This window comes from Bombus huntii, chromosome 1 (genome assembly GCF_024542735.1).
Source record: "Bombus huntii isolate Logan2020A chromosome 1, iyBomHunt1.1, whole genome shotgun sequence".
Taxonomy (NCBI): Eukaryota; Metazoa; Arthropoda; class Insecta; order Hymenoptera; family Apidae; genus Bombus; species Bombus huntii.
This window is the reverse complement of record NC_066238.1, coordinates 20581284-20600310: the sequence shown is the minus strand read 5'-3', so window position 1 is coordinate 20600310 and position 19027 is coordinate 20581284. Positions and strand designations below refer to the sequence as shown.

General features: G+C 29.3%; 1 protein-coding gene and 1 long non-coding RNA gene across 10 annotated transcripts; one reads left to right on the top strand and one right to left on the bottom strand.

Annotated features, from left to right (window-relative positions):
- Positions 1–546: 546 nt before the first annotated feature.
- LOC126864774 (calcium-binding mitochondrial carrier protein SCaMC-2) lies at positions 547–15298 on the bottom strand. Of its 9 annotated transcripts, XM_050616482.1 has the most exons (9): positions 14598–15298; positions 12768–12894; positions 12006–12093; positions 11781–11892; positions 3165–3323; positions 2377–2634; positions 2127–2294; positions 1804–2055; positions 547–1719 (listed from the first exon to the last, which is right to left on the bottom strand). In XM_050616482.1, the coding sequence occupies exons 1-9, from the start codon at positions 14787–14789 to the stop codon at positions 1645–1647; spliced, it is 1431 nt and encodes a 476-aa protein (XP_050472439.1). In that variant the 5' UTR covers positions 14790–15298; the 3' UTR covers positions 547–1644. The 9 variants fall into 9 exon arrangements, with proteins under 9 accessions (XP_050472439.1, XP_050472456.1, XP_050472448.1 ...); XM_050616499.1 differs by lacking the exon at positions 12768–12894 and having other exon boundaries at positions 14598–14745; XM_050616491.1 differs by lacking the exon at positions 14598–15298 and having other exon boundaries at positions 12758–12894.
- On the top strand, positions 4928–5522 carry LOC126864900 (uncharacterized). The gene is made up of 2 exons (XR_007689370.1): positions 4928–5344; positions 5455–5522. It is a non-coding gene; the product is annotated as an uncharacterized LOC126864900 (long non-coding RNA).
- Positions 15299–19027: the final 3729 nt, after the last annotated feature.

Sequence of the window (19027 nt, the reverse complement as noted above, 5' to 3'; positions counted from 1 at the left end):
TATTTTTTTACAAAAATTTTATGTGTACAATAGATATCAAGCCATAAAAAGAACTAAAAAACTATTAATTTACATCTTTTTCACATGACAATCGTCACTTCCGTTATAATTTGTATTAACTGCGTAATGCTGTAAAACGTTTTAATTTTAAACGACACGTCAAATTACTTTTTTACGGTTCTTCCAAATTCGTATGGATTATTTATAAAATTCTACTCCAAAGCACAACGAACATTCTATAGACTTAAAAAAGTAATCGAAAATGTTGATTCAGTTAAATGTTTCTATACAGTACGTACATCTAATATAAATGCTAGAAGTACCCAGAAAAAATGGGTTTTGTAATTTGTAGCTACTTTATTTAAATTATATTTCGTTTATGTTAAAAACGTGATGGAAAAAATAAGAGGACATCTTTGATTTTAAAAATATACGTGAAAATAATACCTGATACTTGTCCAAAGATAAATTGTGAAACTATTATTTTTTTATCGTCATCACTCAACACTCGTGATTATTTTGAAGAAAGAAGTAAACAGGCACGAATATAATGCTATATCGTGATGTACTTCTTTGGAGTTTAAATATACATATTTATAATACATAGAATATACATAACATGCCTACAAGATTCATTTAATCAGAGAATTATGTTAAAACAATGCGTGTAATAAATGTAATATCGCGGATAGAGTACTCGTTCATGGAACAAGTTTAACACATAAATTATAGATGTGCAGTGTTTGCAATAACTCATAGCATAACACCTTGATAATAGCGGATTTGTTATTATTATTACTATTGGTATTATTATTTTCGTTATTATCATTAAATACTGGAAGAAATTTACAATAAAAATAAAACGCATTTACAAAATTGATAGGATGTTATGCACTGAATTATGTTTCCAATTTAGCTTATAACCATACATATCACAGCAATAATATAACTCGATCCTCCTATTTTCAGAATTTGCAACATTATCTAATGTATTTTCTAAACAATACATTCGTTTACATTTTCATAAAATTACATTTCCATCTGTAGATTACTTGACTTGCAAATCGTACATGGATCGTACAGGAATTCCTTTTTTCTTTAATATTACAACTATCAACCACATCCTTATTTCCTCTCCATAAAAAACGATCAAAATAAAATTATAAGACATAATACTATTTTCTTTTCTTCTACTGGTCTTTATACTATCATTTCTATTTCGAAATTATAAATTTACACTTTTGTTCTTCTTCATAGAAGCGAAATATAAGTGTAAGTCATAACAATGAATACGTTTAAACTAGTTAGCATGATGTATACACGGAGTGTATAAATGTGAACTCATTGGAAATTAATTAAAATTCTTTATGCTGGCCACTTTTGTTATACTTATCTCCTTATGTGAAATTTGTTATAAATATGTTCTATGAGTTTAATAGTGTGATATACAATTGGAAAATAGAATGGCAAATGCTTAAATAATCGTAGAAGCTTCGAGTTAACAATAAATAAGCGATATTACATATAACAAAAGGCAGAACATGCCGAATTGTTTGTTCAACCAACGACTGGCTTGCTTGTATACATTATGATGTAATTAAAGAATAATTTAGTTAAATTAATATCACCTAAAATAAATAATCATCACGTCATATTAACACCCAAGAAATCCCTGACGGTTTCATACACCATGTAACTAATCGACACAGCTGGTGCAACCTAAAAAAAAACAAATAAAAAATATATGAATAATTTATGATCTCCATTTATCAAAAATTAATCGTTATGTAAATTATTCCATACCTTTAAAAAGTTTGGGGTTAAACCTCTATACAAACCGCGAATACCTTCATTTTTAATAATTTCCTTAAAAACAGCAACCATAGTATTAGGCTTCCCTGGAGACATATCTGCTTGCAACCGCGTTCTGACTAGCGCTAGTGGATACGAGCACACTTGACCGGCTGTGCTTGAAGCTGTTCCGCATAATAACAATATCCAGAAGGGTGGTTGTTCATTTTTGTCGTGTGTTTGTAAATACCTGTTTTTCAAAGTCTATACAAAAAAAAAAAGAATAATATTTCAACTAAAGATTACTAACTATCAATCATTTTTTATATACTTACCTCGTACACAGCCAAGTCAATACCAGCATATGGAATTATTCCCATTAAATTAGGAATATAGCCTCTATAAAAAGATTTCAAACCACCTTGTCTATATATCTTTTTTGTTGCATCTACTAAACCCGAATACTCTCCTGTTTTTCTAAGAGCAAATCTAGTTTTGAGCACCTGCAATATATCACGAACAATATCACTAAAAAATAATGAAAATATTACATTGGTGTTACGGTATGTTACGTGAATTTCATACCTCAAGTGGATATATGGCTGATTGACTAATCCCACCAGCTAAAGATCCAGCCATTAATCGTTCATAAAGTCCGAGCTCTCTAACGTCATCTCCTTTAATCGTTCTCTTAATTTGCTCATAAGCCATGAATTTCAGCGCACTCTCTGGTCCAATTTTAAGTACATTTATACCATTTCCTCTCCACAGGCTGATAGAGCCACCTTCACGCAGCATGTACCTGAAGCAACTCCTGATTTTGCAGTGTCGCGTTCCATGTACCTGAAAGCATTTTTCTTTAAAATAAAGTAAAGTAGAGAGCTATTCATTTAACTGTGATTTTAATTTTTAATACGTATCTAATATTTTGATTCTATATTTTATTAAACTATGCCTACAATAGCTCAATGGAAATATTTGCACATTTACCATAGAAAACTTCCATGTTATACATCATATTTGCTGTATAGAACATCTTGAAATTTCATGAGTGCTATAATGAGACATGACTGTCACAATTATAAACATGATAAAATTTGAATCAAACTTGGTAGTTAATAGTTGAGTCTATTTTAGATAATACATATAATGTATCCATAAAAGTTTGCATAGGTATTCAAATACTGTTCTGAGCCATTGTATACATTTGAGCTTTAGTTTCTCTTTTCCTTATTTTTTCAATCCACTAAGATAATCGTTTTCTGACTTTTCAGAAATTTTAATAAATTACATTACATAAAGTTAAATAGTTTGAATTTTTTTATTTAACTTTATAAAACAAATTTATTGGGATTTTTCTATTGCAAACCCACCTGCAAGTAAACTTTAATACGATCCAAAGGCGCCGTACATGTGCGTGATACACCACCTGCTACACCACCGGACACCAAATGTCGCCACCACATTCCAGAGACCATTTCACCAGTTGTGAAATCCTCAGGGACACCAATGTCCTCCCCAATGTCCATATACTGAAAAAAAGCAATAACCAATATAATTATTAGATCTTATCTCTACAAACAAGTACCCTAACTAATGAACGCACCAAAAACGAACCTCCACTTTGCATTTAAAAGGAACCGTACCGCGAAAATATAGTTTTAACTTTGATAAGTCGTGCATGATTACTTCATTAACGATTAACCTTTTACCCGGCATATTTTGTGATTTTGACATTTAGCTGTTATGCATAAATACATGTGACTCTCATTATTGTCAAAATACTAAAAAAAAAATTGACAACTTGTACGACTCAAACACATATATACAGGGTGTTTTTATTGTATACAATCGTGGATTTAAAATTATAGAAGATAAACAAGAATTTCAAGAATATTACATGATACATGATATGCTCCAAAAGTGCAGGAAGAATCTCGGAAATTTTTAAGACATTTCTACACTTTTAAATATCTTTTTTATACACCAATCGATATGTTCCTTTGTTTTCACTTTAAATTATTTAATTTTTCCTAATAATATTCTTTTTTTATTTCCTATCTTCATTTCCAACTGATGATTTGACCTAATTACAAGAAATATCTTATATTAGTCATTGATTTGGATATTTAAATGGATTATTCGATAATATTGAATACTTAGATAATATCAAATTTTATTAGGACGTCGTTGATTTTCACTGAAAAATTTAAAAGCAATAATTTTAACGTTCGTCTGAAAAATAAACGTTTCAACGACCGCTTATCTTCCAATACATTTTGAACCAGTGTTCACTGGTTAACACCAGTCTCATTATAATACATATTCAGCTACGCTTTGCCGGTAGTTCGCGTACCACGTGTCAGATAATTCTTGAACTCCGATCAACTATATGCTTCTCAAATTATTCAAACACAGTTCGGGTTTTCAACTTTCTTATCAGTTCCAGACATTACATCATATTTTGCGATTAAGTTTTCTTCATTTTTCTTATAATTCAACACGATTTCTCTCATCAAATAATCGAACTTTTTAAAACGCTATTTCAAACAATTATGAAACTCCATATATATACATAGACGCTATCTACATTTAGAAAGCAGCTGGACGTTTCGAGTCAATTAAGTTTTGGATAATTTTGTAGTGAAAGTTATGCGAATTAATGACAATCCTTTATATAATTTTCAAAAATGTAATTTCTAGAAATATTTCGTTCGTCGGGTTTGCCTGAAATAAATATTCTAACACGTATGTAAACGAAACGAAGGGGAAACGTTTAGCGGTTTTGCAGACATATTAATAACTTAGGTAATTAGCTTTAAATCTATTTTATCACGAAAAAATAATTGTACGATAAGCTTAATATTAGCAGATCGCTTGAAAATGCAAATATTTGTTATTAACTTGACATCTATATATGTTTGTTTTTTTAATGTCCTAAACATCATTATTATGTCATTAACATGAGGCCATTAACATGATATGTACTAGACGCGATCCTACAATAAAAATACACGTTATTTATTTACGCGTACTTGTATTTTAAGTTCTATAAGCGAGACTTTTGACGAGAAAGGTAAATGGTTGATCAAAAATATGCGGCAAAGTTGTTCTCCTTGATACAATGAGCGGCAAAAGTACCTGAATAACAATAAGAAGAAAAAAACGGATTTTATTTCCGCTTCGGTAAATTAGGTATAAAAAAGGATAGAAACTGCTACCAAAGAACTTTGACGCAGTTAGGTTTCACTGAATTAGATTTTGACCTTGCACGCCTTTGATTGATTATACAAGCAGCTATTATCGATATCTTTGTGTAAAAAGGCAATCGATAGCAGCATACGCCTATTAATTGTGAACATATTCGCAAGGAATCAAGTGGACGATCTTAATGTTGTAAACGTTATAGTTAATTTCCCAACTAGCACAATTCATGTGAAAAAATGTATTTCTACTGAATCTCAAGTAACACTCTAGATGTATTTATTAAGAAAGATGATATGACCTTAAAGGAAGATATGTCGATATCCGTACAAGATGTTTGAACTGAAATGTAAGTAAACTGTGAATGTTTAAAAAATCTACAGAATGCAAAAGTACATAAAATATCTAAAATAGAATACTTATTATAATATTTAGTAAATGAAACAAATTTTTATTTAGATTCCATTTCTTTAATTATGCTCATAAAAATATAAAATTGCATCAACATCCGCAGTTTAGTAATAAGACCCGATGAAAACGAATAGAGAAGCAAACTTATCTATTGCGAGAGTTTTTCTCGGAAACGTCATATCGCTTGGGAAACAAAGAACCGAGTAAAATAAATAAAAGAAATACCGATCGTAGATACTTAACTTTACGTTAAACTAAAGAATAATATCTGTATCTATATCCACGCTATCCATCATGGAACAGTTTTTTGTGCTTGTTCGAAGGATAAGGATGAAAAACTCGATTTAAAACTGAATAAATCCAAAGAACGACTGAGAGAAACGAAGTATGCAGGTTTCTGCAGTTAAGTCTGGCCAGAAGCCAACAAAGCAATTTGGTACCTTGCCCAAACCTAACTTTAAAATTTTCTTCAATTCGCTTATTATTTCTTTTACATGTGAGAACACCTTAATCACGTGACAGGTCGCTAATTCTGAATCTAGCTAAATACCTAGAAGGCGCACAATTCCGGTAGCTGAAGAAGAGTAAACTATAGTTAATTAAGCGTAATGCTTTTGACTCACAACAATCATTTTTATTGCGAGAAAAACCTGACATGTAAAATGGTAGTGACTTTAGAAAACATTAATGTTAACTAGTACACCGTTTGTTTTTTCTTATAGTTAGCTTTAACTATTTAAAGCAGTGTTAAATATGTTTTTTCGGAATAGAGGTCATTTAACATACTACATAACGTGTAAGGTTTTGTGTACCAAAATTTATAATGATTGAAGTACAAATATTTTTAATACGCATGTATTTACATACAAATAGAGACCTCTACTTTCGATTAATTAAAAGTAATTTGTGATGTTTTCGTTCACGAAACAATTCACTTATTCTGTTTGCAGAGAATTCTTAAATTAAAATTATTGTACATAAGATATGAGTAACATGCGTTTCGCGTTAATCTAGACACACTGAGATGTTTTGATTAAAATGATACTCTGATAAATCTAATCAAAGACAGACGTTTATCAACCGCGATTAAATATTTAAAGTTTCCATCTTTTGACTTTCGGAACTATTCAGTTGTTCTCGTGAGTAGTTCAATTGTTAGTATTTATTGGCATTATTTAAATGGTTCTATATTTACAAAATATATATTTAAAATGGTTTTTACCTTTTAATATTAACAGTAAAAGAAGAATATGTATGATACTTTTGCTAATTTATTTTTATTATGATTTATGATGTAGTAAAAGAGTGATAAAATAATGCAGAATTGTTGGTCGGTAGAGTTATATTATTATGTCTTAAGTCATAAAACACAAATGAAACTTAAGGGAAACCGATATCAAGACTCAAGTGTCAAATAACAATCGCCTGGTTACAAGCTACAGCACTTACTTTATATTGCATATTATACATATTTGTTTCAGAAATGTATGCCAATTATTTTGCAATATCTTTACAATTTTTATATTCCAAGGGATAAAATAATTTAAAGAATAGTAATCTTTCCTTCGCTTTTTAAAAGTGAGATTTGTTAACTTTCATTCTACATATATAAAAATCTAAAATGCACAAGGGATAGTAATTCTAGAAATAGACTGTCTATTGTATACTTCTACATGCATGAACATTATGCAATTCTGTTGACATTATACAATACTCCTACCCAAGCATCCCACAAACGTCACTTCTGACAATAGTCATAAATAAATTTTCATAGATGACAATAATATAATTTCATTTTTAATTTTTTATTGTATATATTTTTTGATACTCATACAATACTCCTACCCAGGCTTCTTCCAAATGGTATTTCTGATAATAATTGGTACTCTACATGCAGTAAATAAATCTTCATAGATAGCAACAGGATAATTTCATTTTAAATTTCTGAATTTCATTCGCATATTTCCCTACTCACTAGTAAATAAATTTTTATTTTTTAAATAATTCAACGATTTATATAACAATTCAATTACCCACTTATTTTCCTATTTGTTTAAAAGCTATTATAAAATTTCAGTTTTGATGTGCTTTGCTTAACTAGAACCAATTGTAAAAGCAATTGTAAAATTTCCCGCGTAAAGTTCAGCTAGCAATGACAGACTTTTGTGCAGAACAATCTGGAACGAACTAGAGAAGAAAAAGGTTTGCATTCACGATGAATCATCGTTTGATGCTTCGCGATTGCCGGGTACACATTCCTTGTTAAAACATAACTTCATTTAATCTTGCGTACGAGTTATTCGTTTGTCCGTTCTGACAGCTGTCATCATTTATCGTAAATCCAATGTTAATTATGTTACCAAATTTCTAGATACATCATATATACATGATTAATAAAATTAATGAAATTTCTATAGTATCATAAAATAATTATATATTTTGATACTTCTAAGTTATGAATAAATTTTCATATTAAACCACGCTTATTGAAATTCAATAAATTTCTCAAGAAATTTATTCGAAAGATACGTTGAAGGAAAGTTTAGCGATATGTTTAAACCTCTGCTTTCTCCATTGTCCACCACGTGATATTTTCAGCCATAACCTCTACGCGGCCTTATAACCTCTCACAAATATCCATATCAATACAAAATATTCTTACTATCTTATTATAATCCTTAAGACTAAAATTTTATAAAAATTCATACAGAATAATAATAATTAAAACAATCTTAAACTCTTCTTTTCCCTTCCTTCCTTATGAGAGTATTATATTTAAAGTTTGAAAAAAATTAAAATCACAATGAAATTCTTAATCACATTTAAACTTGTCATCTTTTTCGGTGTTTATAGATAATTGCGTTATTACATCGGAGAAGGAATCGCTTACCCTTTGCAATAATTCATGGTAATTCTGAAGAAATTCCTCACACACCATACAAGTGGACGAAACACAATCATGTTTCAGAAATCCTGGATTTTTCAACGTGTACATTATTTGAAGAATATAATTGAAGTCGTATTCACTAAATAATCTTTTCTTGTTGATATTAAAAAATCGAATTGAACTTCAATCGAACAATTTATACGTGTACCTAACACATTATAGAGGACACAGGGCGAAGATATGAATAATGTTAAGCGAATCTTGTTGAACGAAATACAGAGGGGAACTAGATAAAACGAGCCTCGCCATTAGTCAGCGATTTGAGAGCTCGGAGTCCGATCTCAAGACTGAAGAGTGCCCAAGAACAGTACGGATATACGGATACGAGTATTGAAACAAAGATATGACATATGGCCGTCTAGACGGGGAAGCCCCCACTACTTTCTTGCCTACTACGTCACGTTACTCAAAGTACTTTGTATACCTGTCGTAAACTGATTTTAGCTTTCCATATTTGCAACGTGGTTAATTTTCAGTTTGTTAAAAAATTTGCTATACCAATTGATATTTTATTAAGTCGTTAAATATGTTAAAATACAAAGACCATAGGGCAATGATAATTATAAGTAGATGTTTTCGCATTTATGAAAAATTCCAAGACCCAGAAATTTACAGAATGCACGTAATATCCAACAATACATAAAATATGTAAAATAAACTGCGCATCATAATTTTGTTCTAAACATTTTTTAACGATGTCACGTTTTTAGCTTCTCATTTGAAAACAATTTTAAAGTTCAATATTTTGTCAGCGATATACATCTATTAGCAAAACTGCCTTTTTTAATAAACTTAGTTATGGGATTTCTTTGAAAAATATTGATTCCGAAAGTATTGGTTATCGTATTTTAAATATTAAGTATGAAATTAGCTTTGCCAGAAAACATGGATTTGTCATCTATTGTAAAAATTTTGGGACTGAATAAGTTGTTTTTCTTTTTAAGTACATTATATCAAAGTACACCCCCTTATCTATTAATAACATTAAAAATTAATTCAGAATCTAAGATAATTTGTGGAATACTGACTACTGTTCTATAATCATTGTCAATTCAATATAATTTACATTTTCTCACATTAAGGAGAATTTATTTTTACAATAGTGATGAATAACAGATAGCATCATTGTAATAATCCAAACTCCTATTGATGTTCCAATTTAGAACGCTTGTGTATATTAACTGGCGCGTTAGTGCATTTGAGAAGGACGTGTAGCCACGTGGCCTCCTTTCACGTGAAAGTCAACTATTCCGGCACAGAAAACTGAATACCATAAGAAGCAAGCTAACTCATTGTTAGTCACACGCGGCGGTCGTACTTAATCAGTCGGTAAAAGAAATATTTTAACAATTTTCTTTATACAGTGGCTACAAAAAGTATTCACGTATAGCTTTGTTTTTTTATAAAGTGTTTTTCTTCGTCAGATTCTATACATTTGGTTTTTATACTGACAAATTTGTAGTAATCATATGAAAATATCTATTAAGTCATATGAAATTTAATATGTTTTAATCTGATTGATTAATTAAATACAATGGTGTTAAATACAATTAAATAGTAATACACTGTTTGTAACCATTGAATGTGCGGCGAAAAGGCTGCGTAGGTAAAAAGAGCATGAAAAAGTGAAATTTTGTTCACGCCATGTTGATTCCTAGGTAGAATTTGTATGCATTATGTATGTGAGTCATATATAGACTGAGACTGTTGCAGCCATAATATGCACGCACGTGAATAATTAAATGCGTCATCACGTGAGAAAACTAATAGAGACCTGAATGATAGATCTTCGATCATCAGCATTATTTCACTTCCGCCCTTAAAATATTTGAAATTTTTATATATTTAGTATATGGTAAAAATTAATTTTTGAAAAATTATATATATATACCACAACGTATTTTGCAATTATAAACAAAAAATAAAATTGTTTTATGGTATTTTAAAATTTTAGCTTTTCACATGATTCGTGTTTAATTATAAACTATGATTCAGATTTGAAATATTTTTAATTTGAATATTTCAGATTTCAAATTAAGAAATATTAGTGTTGGAATTATTCAGTTGCAAATTTGTAGTACAGCACTTTCTGTCTCCTGAATACGATGACCTCGCACAGTAAGTGAGTGCACGGCTGACGAAACATTGCGAAATATTTCACTATGCTGAAAAATTCCGCGGTATACGGTTAAATTTAAACTACAACATGATGAAAAAACAGAGATATTTTCCGTTAAATATCATCGATAGTCTTTAAATTAATTTACTGTCTATAGACAATAACAAAATATTGATTCCAATCCGTAATTGTTTTTTGTTCTTTACCCACATATTATCTAACATATATATGCACGTTTTAGTAAACAATATTTACGCTATTCTTTTAAATAATAATCATAATAGTTATGCAAAATTAAGTTGTTATTTCAAGTTTATCACTAATAGACGTCGAAATGACCAAAAGTCTCTGATAAAAGTCTGACAATGCCAAATAATTGCAAAATAAAATTAAGAGATGTTAATATTCGAACCGAACTTAAAAGTTAAATGCTACTACATTACGTTACTTTAATGGTTTCTCTTCTATTAAATGAAAGTATGAAGAAAGATAGAAAAATCGATACAAAACTCCATTTATAAGATTGTTTTGTTCGATCACCCTTGCTTCAACTAACGTCTTTTTCACTGTTGTAGGTATTCTCTGTTATACCGAAGAAAACGATCACAATTTAAAGATTTCAAATTCATCTTCACGAAACATCGTTGGTCGTTAGATTTCTTACTTTTCTCTTCTTTGCTCTAGCAATAAAATACTATACTCGTACAAAATGAAGGCGCATGTGCAAGAAAATTGTTTGTCCGAACAGCGCATGCGTGGCGAAATCAAGTCAAAGAAGGAAGGGGATGCGTTTTAGCGGGGAAAAGTGGTAGAAACAGCTGGAAGACTATCAAGGTCATTTTGAATGACAATCGCTACGTCACACCTCCGGTCAAGCCTTCTCTGTCAACGAATCAGAGGTTTAAATCGACTCGATCATTTTTCCGTATACATACACGAACTACACCCATGAGTTCATCGTACAATTAGTATATAGAGTAGTAGATGGTCCCAGATTTATTTGTTTTATGATACTACCGTCGACATTTCATCAAATATCATATAATGATAGGTAAAACACATATTAGAAATCAATAAAAACAGTCGTGATATTCTGTATAAAATAATGTGTAGCAATTATTAGACTGCAGATTTTTATATAATTTTATGATGGAACGAAATAGAATCTATATAGTCTACTAAAAATTATAACGTGTATTTTATATATTTTTATGTATTCTCTGAATATTTGCACTCATAAATATATAAGAATACCGAGTGATTATTAATGTAGATCATAATGTAATGTACATCATAATAATTACTTACGTTTGTATGATGCCAGTATTCAATAAGACCTAGAAGATCGGTACTCGGTGCATACAGCAAAAAATCTCGCCATTCGTTAAAGCTTATAGTAAGACTTCCATCTTTGTCCATTCTACAAATCGATATTATAAACTGTATTTTATTTTGTTGTTTACATAAATAAAAAATCTTTATATCAGACTAAAAAATAAAATATTAAAATACGTTGTTGTGCATTGTACTAACCGCTGCAATAACTTCTTCGCTTCATTATAATCCATTTTTATTCCCAATTCTTCGAATGCTTTTATCAATTCCTCTAAATCGATTTTACCTGCGGAAATGAATTTCAATTACAATATGACGAATATTATGTTACCGTTTGTTTATTACATTAACAAGTTAAGTACTAACAGGTAAACGAAGAAAAGAACAACGATTATGAACTTATAGATTGCGGTTTATTTCCTCGACACTGAGTAAACTTAAGATTGTCATCCGTGTATAAAATGATACATAAAAAGTACTATTTATGGAAAGCGACTCTTTAACCATTTAATTTTAAATCAAATGTAGAATTCTATTTTTTGCTAAAATTTCGAAATAATTTTAACCAATTTCACTTACTTCTTTAATGAAATTTATAATTTAAAACTTTTACAACAGTTATATACAGTAAATTTCGAACTTTAGGGAAACTAGTTCTCTTTTTTCGAAAGTTTATAATAAAATTTTTAATAATAACTAAGAAATTTTATCAAAAATAGAATATTATGCAAAAAAATTTGTAATTATTTTTATGTTGTAATGTGTAAGAGAAAAATAGGTATTTAATAACAATAGAATATATTTCAGTCAATTAATGTCCATGAAATAGTGTGCATCAAAAATCAATGCATAAAAAATTACTTTAAATAAAAGTGTCTAGGGAAGTCGCTAACAGAGGTAGACATCAAGTTCTCTGTTATGTACATTGCACAATAGTCATTTTTTCGTACATCTACTGACCATCCTTGTTCTTGTCAAGATGAGAGAATTGCAGACGCAGATTTTTTTCATGTTCGCGAACGTAGTGTATAAATTCTGCTAGTGTAATATCACCGCTTTTAGTACTATCCGAACTGGCCAAAAATTGCTGAAAAAAAGCAAAACGCTCAAATTGTATAAAAATTATTCAAGAAATTAACGTATACATATGTGTATTTCTGAGAGAAATAAAAATTTATCCAGATCGATCTCGATAAATTTTTGATAAATGAAAAATGTTTTCTTCCAATAATTTTGATACATAAATAAATAAAAATTTGCTTTGAATTTGTATATTAGAACGCGTTTTTCCGTTGAAGCTTTAAAAAATAGTATAACACTGGGTATTAGCCTTGATGAAATTACGTAAATTGTATTAACTACAAACTGCAGCGACAACCTTCCTTAAATTAAATAAAATCTTTTGAATATCTTAAATCGGACTAGCTTACAGTATATTCAAGGTCGTTACTACATTAGTTATATAAAAATGTAAGATAAAATAAAATTTGTAATGCGAGTATCTCAGAAATATAAATAAATTGGAATGTGAGTTAGAGAAAAAATATCTACTGTTTAATAAAGCGTTAAACAACCGGATTCACGATTTTTAAATTAAACTTTATCGATATTATATAATAATTAAAATGTCCCATATAAATTATTTTATAACTAATAAATATACAGTATTTATGGCTCATATTTTTATTGTTAACTATCATTTTTTATACAATTTATTTAATTATTACTTTTTATGAATTGATAAACATTCAATTAATAAGAAATTTTTGTTGCAATTTTTCAAAGTTATTAGAAATTAAAATGGAATAGTCAAAATATGCATTCCATTATTAGAGAACAATGGAGATTTCTAATAAAGGTTAGTGTCAAGCTTTTTATGCGATATCTGCAGTCAAATTTACTGCATAGCGCGCAATGCGTGCGTACGCATTCGATGAAGTCATATATATAAAATATATTTTAAAAACATTTATAATGCATTTAAATAATGTCTGAAAAATTTAAAGAATATCGTATATGTAGAAAGTAACTTTTATTTAACATTGGACAGTTGTATGCATCCGCATTATACAGTTCGACCGTACAGTATGAATATTCACTAACAATAAGTGAAGTACATATTTCATTACATATATTGCCTTGCTAATTGACCAGGAATTAGAACCGAATCTGATTTTTTAACAAAGAGTGATCTATACCAAAAATTTTAAATTAATAGAAAGTTAGAGTGAGATAAGAAATAATAATACTTCTATGGAAAAACAAATGAATATCGCAATTTCGAATGTACAAAGTGTCATGTAGATGTAGAACTGACTTCGCAAGTGTTATATTTATAAAACAAATAAATATGTGCCAGCTGACAGTATCTCACTCACATTTAACGGAGGAGAGAGATGTTTGGAATTTGCTACAAATATATATATTGCTCAATGGCTGGCCAGATAAAATTCTGACCCATGGTCAGTTAGAAAAGCATTACTATAATGCCGGAGTACCGATCTATGAAGCAATGGTAGGGATAGCGACAACCAGTTAACAAGACATTAACAAAACAACTGTCCCAGCTACTTAACAAAACAGTACTCTATCTATATGAAATATATGTATGTATTTTATAAATTCCTAATCGTTCCAAAACTATCTTAAAAAAAGTAATAAAGCGTTATACATGTAAATATTAATTTCTATTCAATACTCAAAAATTGCATGCATCTACGTTATGCACTTCGATCGTATACAGTAGTGTTTACGAACATCTACCAAATAAAATATGAATTATAGAATTACCTCCGCGTAGTATTTATCGACTCCAACATTACGAAGCGCTTTAGACAGATCTTTCACATCGATTCGCCCGTTTCCATCGAGATCTAGTTTTTGAAATATCTTTTCGAACCTCTTCTCATCCTCTGCCGGCAACTCATGCAAATAATGCGGTGGCATTACGCCATGCACCGCGCTCCCTCGACCATCGGGCATTATTCTTTGTATACTTTCTATATTACGAAGTATCAAATTTCTTCCCAGTATATACCTGCGTTACTGTTGCACGATCTCCCTGTTTTCCTTATTTTTTATGCGTGCTTGTTTCCCGAACCACTTGCAGATTCTCAATACGATTACTGCACGGAATGTTTCGATCGTTATACACGCCTAGTACGATTGAACTCATAGCTGCACACACGTGGTGGTTATTAAACAGTGGACAGCGATTTTCCAACCATTCGTGCACTTTCTACCAATAACAGAATGTGATCTTGCGTGTCTGTTTAACTGTCAAGCTTTTACGAATACTTTATAATGTAAAAGTGAAAACATACGTAAACAGAAAAATCTCGGGTTTTCACACGCTTGTCTTTCAAACGAATACGCCTAGATCGTATATTCACCATACAAGGTGGAACTATACCACTTTCCCCCACGTCCGTAACATAACTGACTAATTGTCTATGCACAACTAAGTCCAATTCCGGTGCCACTAGAACATCCTGCGTCGTGCCCTGTGTTCTGTACTCAGAGACACCATCTAATGGTAGGTTTCTGAATCATCTTTACGCGGCATCGATCGACAAAAGTGATTCTTCGAACGCGCGGATTTTCAAATTTTTCTTTGCGAGATTGCATTAATTTCATAATATTGTTGATTTTAATGGACAGGAATTAATTTTGTAGCGATAAATGAACAAAAAATTCATATTTGTGTTGAATAGATAAATATATTACACTCTCACTTACAGCACACTTTTTTTAGAAAATACATCAAACTTTTATGAATGTTTATAGACGATACAAAACGTTTGAAGAATCTTACCTCGATGCAACGATATTATATTGTCAAAATATTCGTACTTCAAATTTTTTGTATTTACATGCACCGATGAACGAAAAAATTAATAGAATTGTAATATTCTTCTAAGCATTTCTTAAAGTATTTCTCAACGAAACGGACGAATCAAATCAATAATTTATAACTATATGAATATGAGACGAGATGTATTGAACAGTGTAAATATTTTTATTTATTTCTCTAGATTCTAGAGTAGTGAACGAAATAGGGTAGTAAGTACTACTGTGAATCTATCACATGTGTATATTATAGTACGACTTTTTCCATAGTTATTTATTTTAGAAAAATACATTAAAAATGCCAGACTAACAATTATGTTAAACGCAATAGGCAATACTAATATGTAATGTTATTTAGAAATATATATTAACAATTTCTATGTAATAAAAACATACGCTATAAGATTTTTTATTTTACATACAAAACGATTTCAAGTAATTCCTTAATGTAATAATTCAGAAATGTACATACATGCATTGCCCATTATGTTTACAGCTAATGTAACAAAAAATCTTACAATCAAGAATTAATTTAACGTAAGTGTCACAAAAGTACTATTAGTACTGCTAAGTGCCAAGTGCTCACTGACTATATGCATTATATACCGATATGTATATAATTATTATTGTTTCATTATGTTCAAACAAAGAACGTTAATATAGATTGTATGTGGTTTCATACCATTAACATAGGTACGCGTGTATTATTATACACATAGTGACATGTTTAACATGCAATTAATCTGAAGCTTGCACAAACAGTATTGTTGCGCTTATTACTTCCCAGTGTACACAGCCCTCTTCGCTTTTTATTCTCTACATTTATTAATGAGTCATACTACGAATAAAAACAAAATAAGCAAAGAAAGAAGAAACAGAAATCAAAGGGCAACATCTTTTGTGAAAAGCAGATCAGTACCTAGTCAATCATAATTTCTTTAAACAACAGAAATATTCAAGGATTTTTCAAAGCTTTTTAGTTGTCTTTATAAAGGAATTATATAAAATATTAGATAGTAATTTGAAACAAAACTTTATGAAATTAATAATCTTAGAAGCTTTTGTTTCTGAACAAACTGTGAATATGGTGTTCATTTACAGAAAGGAACATTTGATCTTTTACATTCATTCTTATTTTTATTTTACAGAATATTCAAATGACTCACTTTAATCAGAATTGTAAAATCAACAAAATTTGATATTTATAACTATATCATTTGATGTAAAACGAATGTTGAATCTTGATTTAAAATGTAAGAACTACTTTCACATAAAAAGTACTTGTTAGATTTATGTCAAGAAATTAAATAGTGATCCCTTTCTGCAATATTGTCACACATTTTCTTCAGTACAATCGCCAATTATGTGTTGTGATATCTGAATATAATATTGTGATGAATGTATAGTGATTGCAAACGAAGTTCTCATAGACATAATAAAAAATTTGTACTACATAAACCTTTCTTTAAGATCTCATAATTGTATCTGTGAAATCAGTAACAAAATAAATAATAAAGTTTCTAACATATTTTTCAAACATATATAAATATAGTTTCAAATCTAAACATAATCAATACCAATGATACCTTCAATGTAAAACAAACATATAATTTAATATTTTGTATATTATATATCTTCGAATCTGCAATGGAAATATATTTTTTTATAAAAATATAAGAAAGTATTTAATTTTTTCATGTGAAAGTTTTCAATTACTTCATCTAATTAAAAGTAAAATAGATGTAGTTTGAATGGAGAAAAATGTAATTCTATACACTGGAGTAGAACAAGTTAATTTTTTCTATAATTTTAACGATAAACGAAAGAAAGTTGCTACTATAAGTTAATAAAACAAATAAAATTGCACCATTATTCGTAATTTTTTTTATAAGAAACTAGTTATGTTCTGAGATTACATTTCTTTCCATGGTTCAGAGTAATGTGCCTCTGCAGGATTCAAAAATACTGAACTCAATATGTGCAACTGTACAAAATGTTTTATATGGTCTTGTATGTGTTGCTATGTATGATTCAAAAGGCACATTTTAGTTCGAAAGAAATAATATTCTACATGAACATATCTAGTTTTGTGTAGCAAGGCAAAAGAATAGTTTTAATGAAAAAGATCAATTTTCCTTTGATCTCTACATTTCATAAAAAGTCTATGTCATTTCCACTAAAACTGGAATTATGAATATCTATACTACACATTATTTCATAAAAAAGAGAAGAACCCAAAGACTATTGTAATGCATAAATCACTATACTGTAAAGAGATTACAACTTGATCAATGTACTCAGCTTGATCAAATTTTTTTATCACATGTACAAAACATTATTAATATTAAGTGAGTAAATTTTTTTTTAACAAAGAAACAAAAATTTTCCATTAACAGATGTTATATCAAATGCAGCAAATAGCTATATCAAGAATATAAATTTTCGTCCATAAAATAAAATACATATCTCACTCACATCCTGCTGTGAAAAATATTAATTTCATCTTCCTTTTTTTTTGTTTTTTCAATACAGAAATAAGAACAGTATGCCAATAATACATACGTTAATTTGTGTCTAGCATAGGAAATTAAGATAATAGTTAAGAGGAAGCCAATGTGACTGTTTCTATTTCTCGTAAGTCCGTAAATCGAACATGTTTACAAATGTGAGAGCTGCAGCTCGCATAACAGTCTGTTTACATTATTTTGTTCACTTTCTAGTAACAAATAATTTTAAATCAGTGGCTCTCAGACTCTGTTGCACTAGATAAACATAAATTTACAAAAAAGGAAACTAAAAAATAAAAAATCATAAAAATTCCTTAAACCTTTCAAACATATTAACTGCTACAAACATACCAATAGTTTGAAAACCACTGTTTCGAACGAGTCAATTAGTCACAGCAAATAAATTAAAATGCAATGGTTCTTTTACCAGGCACAAATGGAATCTATAGTTAATTTTCCACTACATATTGTCAAATAAAGGAAAATTTTATACATTATTAAATTTTCCTCATTTTACCTTTTCTCTCTTTTTTTTTTTAATTTTTCAAGTATTCAAAACTGTAACATTTTGTACTTAAAATGTGAAATAGGACTCTTAGTACTGATTTAAAAAAAGATAGAAAAATAAAATAATTTTTTTAACTTTACAAAAAAAGGGAGAAAGTTAACAGTCATGAGAAAAATAAATTTCTCAATTACTTTTGCTCATAATCTCATTAATGTATCAATTTTGTACAAATTGTATTAATTTGAGAACCAATTATAAATGATTATTCAAAAAAATAAATTTAAAAAAGGAAAAAAAAGAAATCCAAAACTGGAATTTGTATTTTAAGACTTGGAACCAAACTTGACATCGTATTA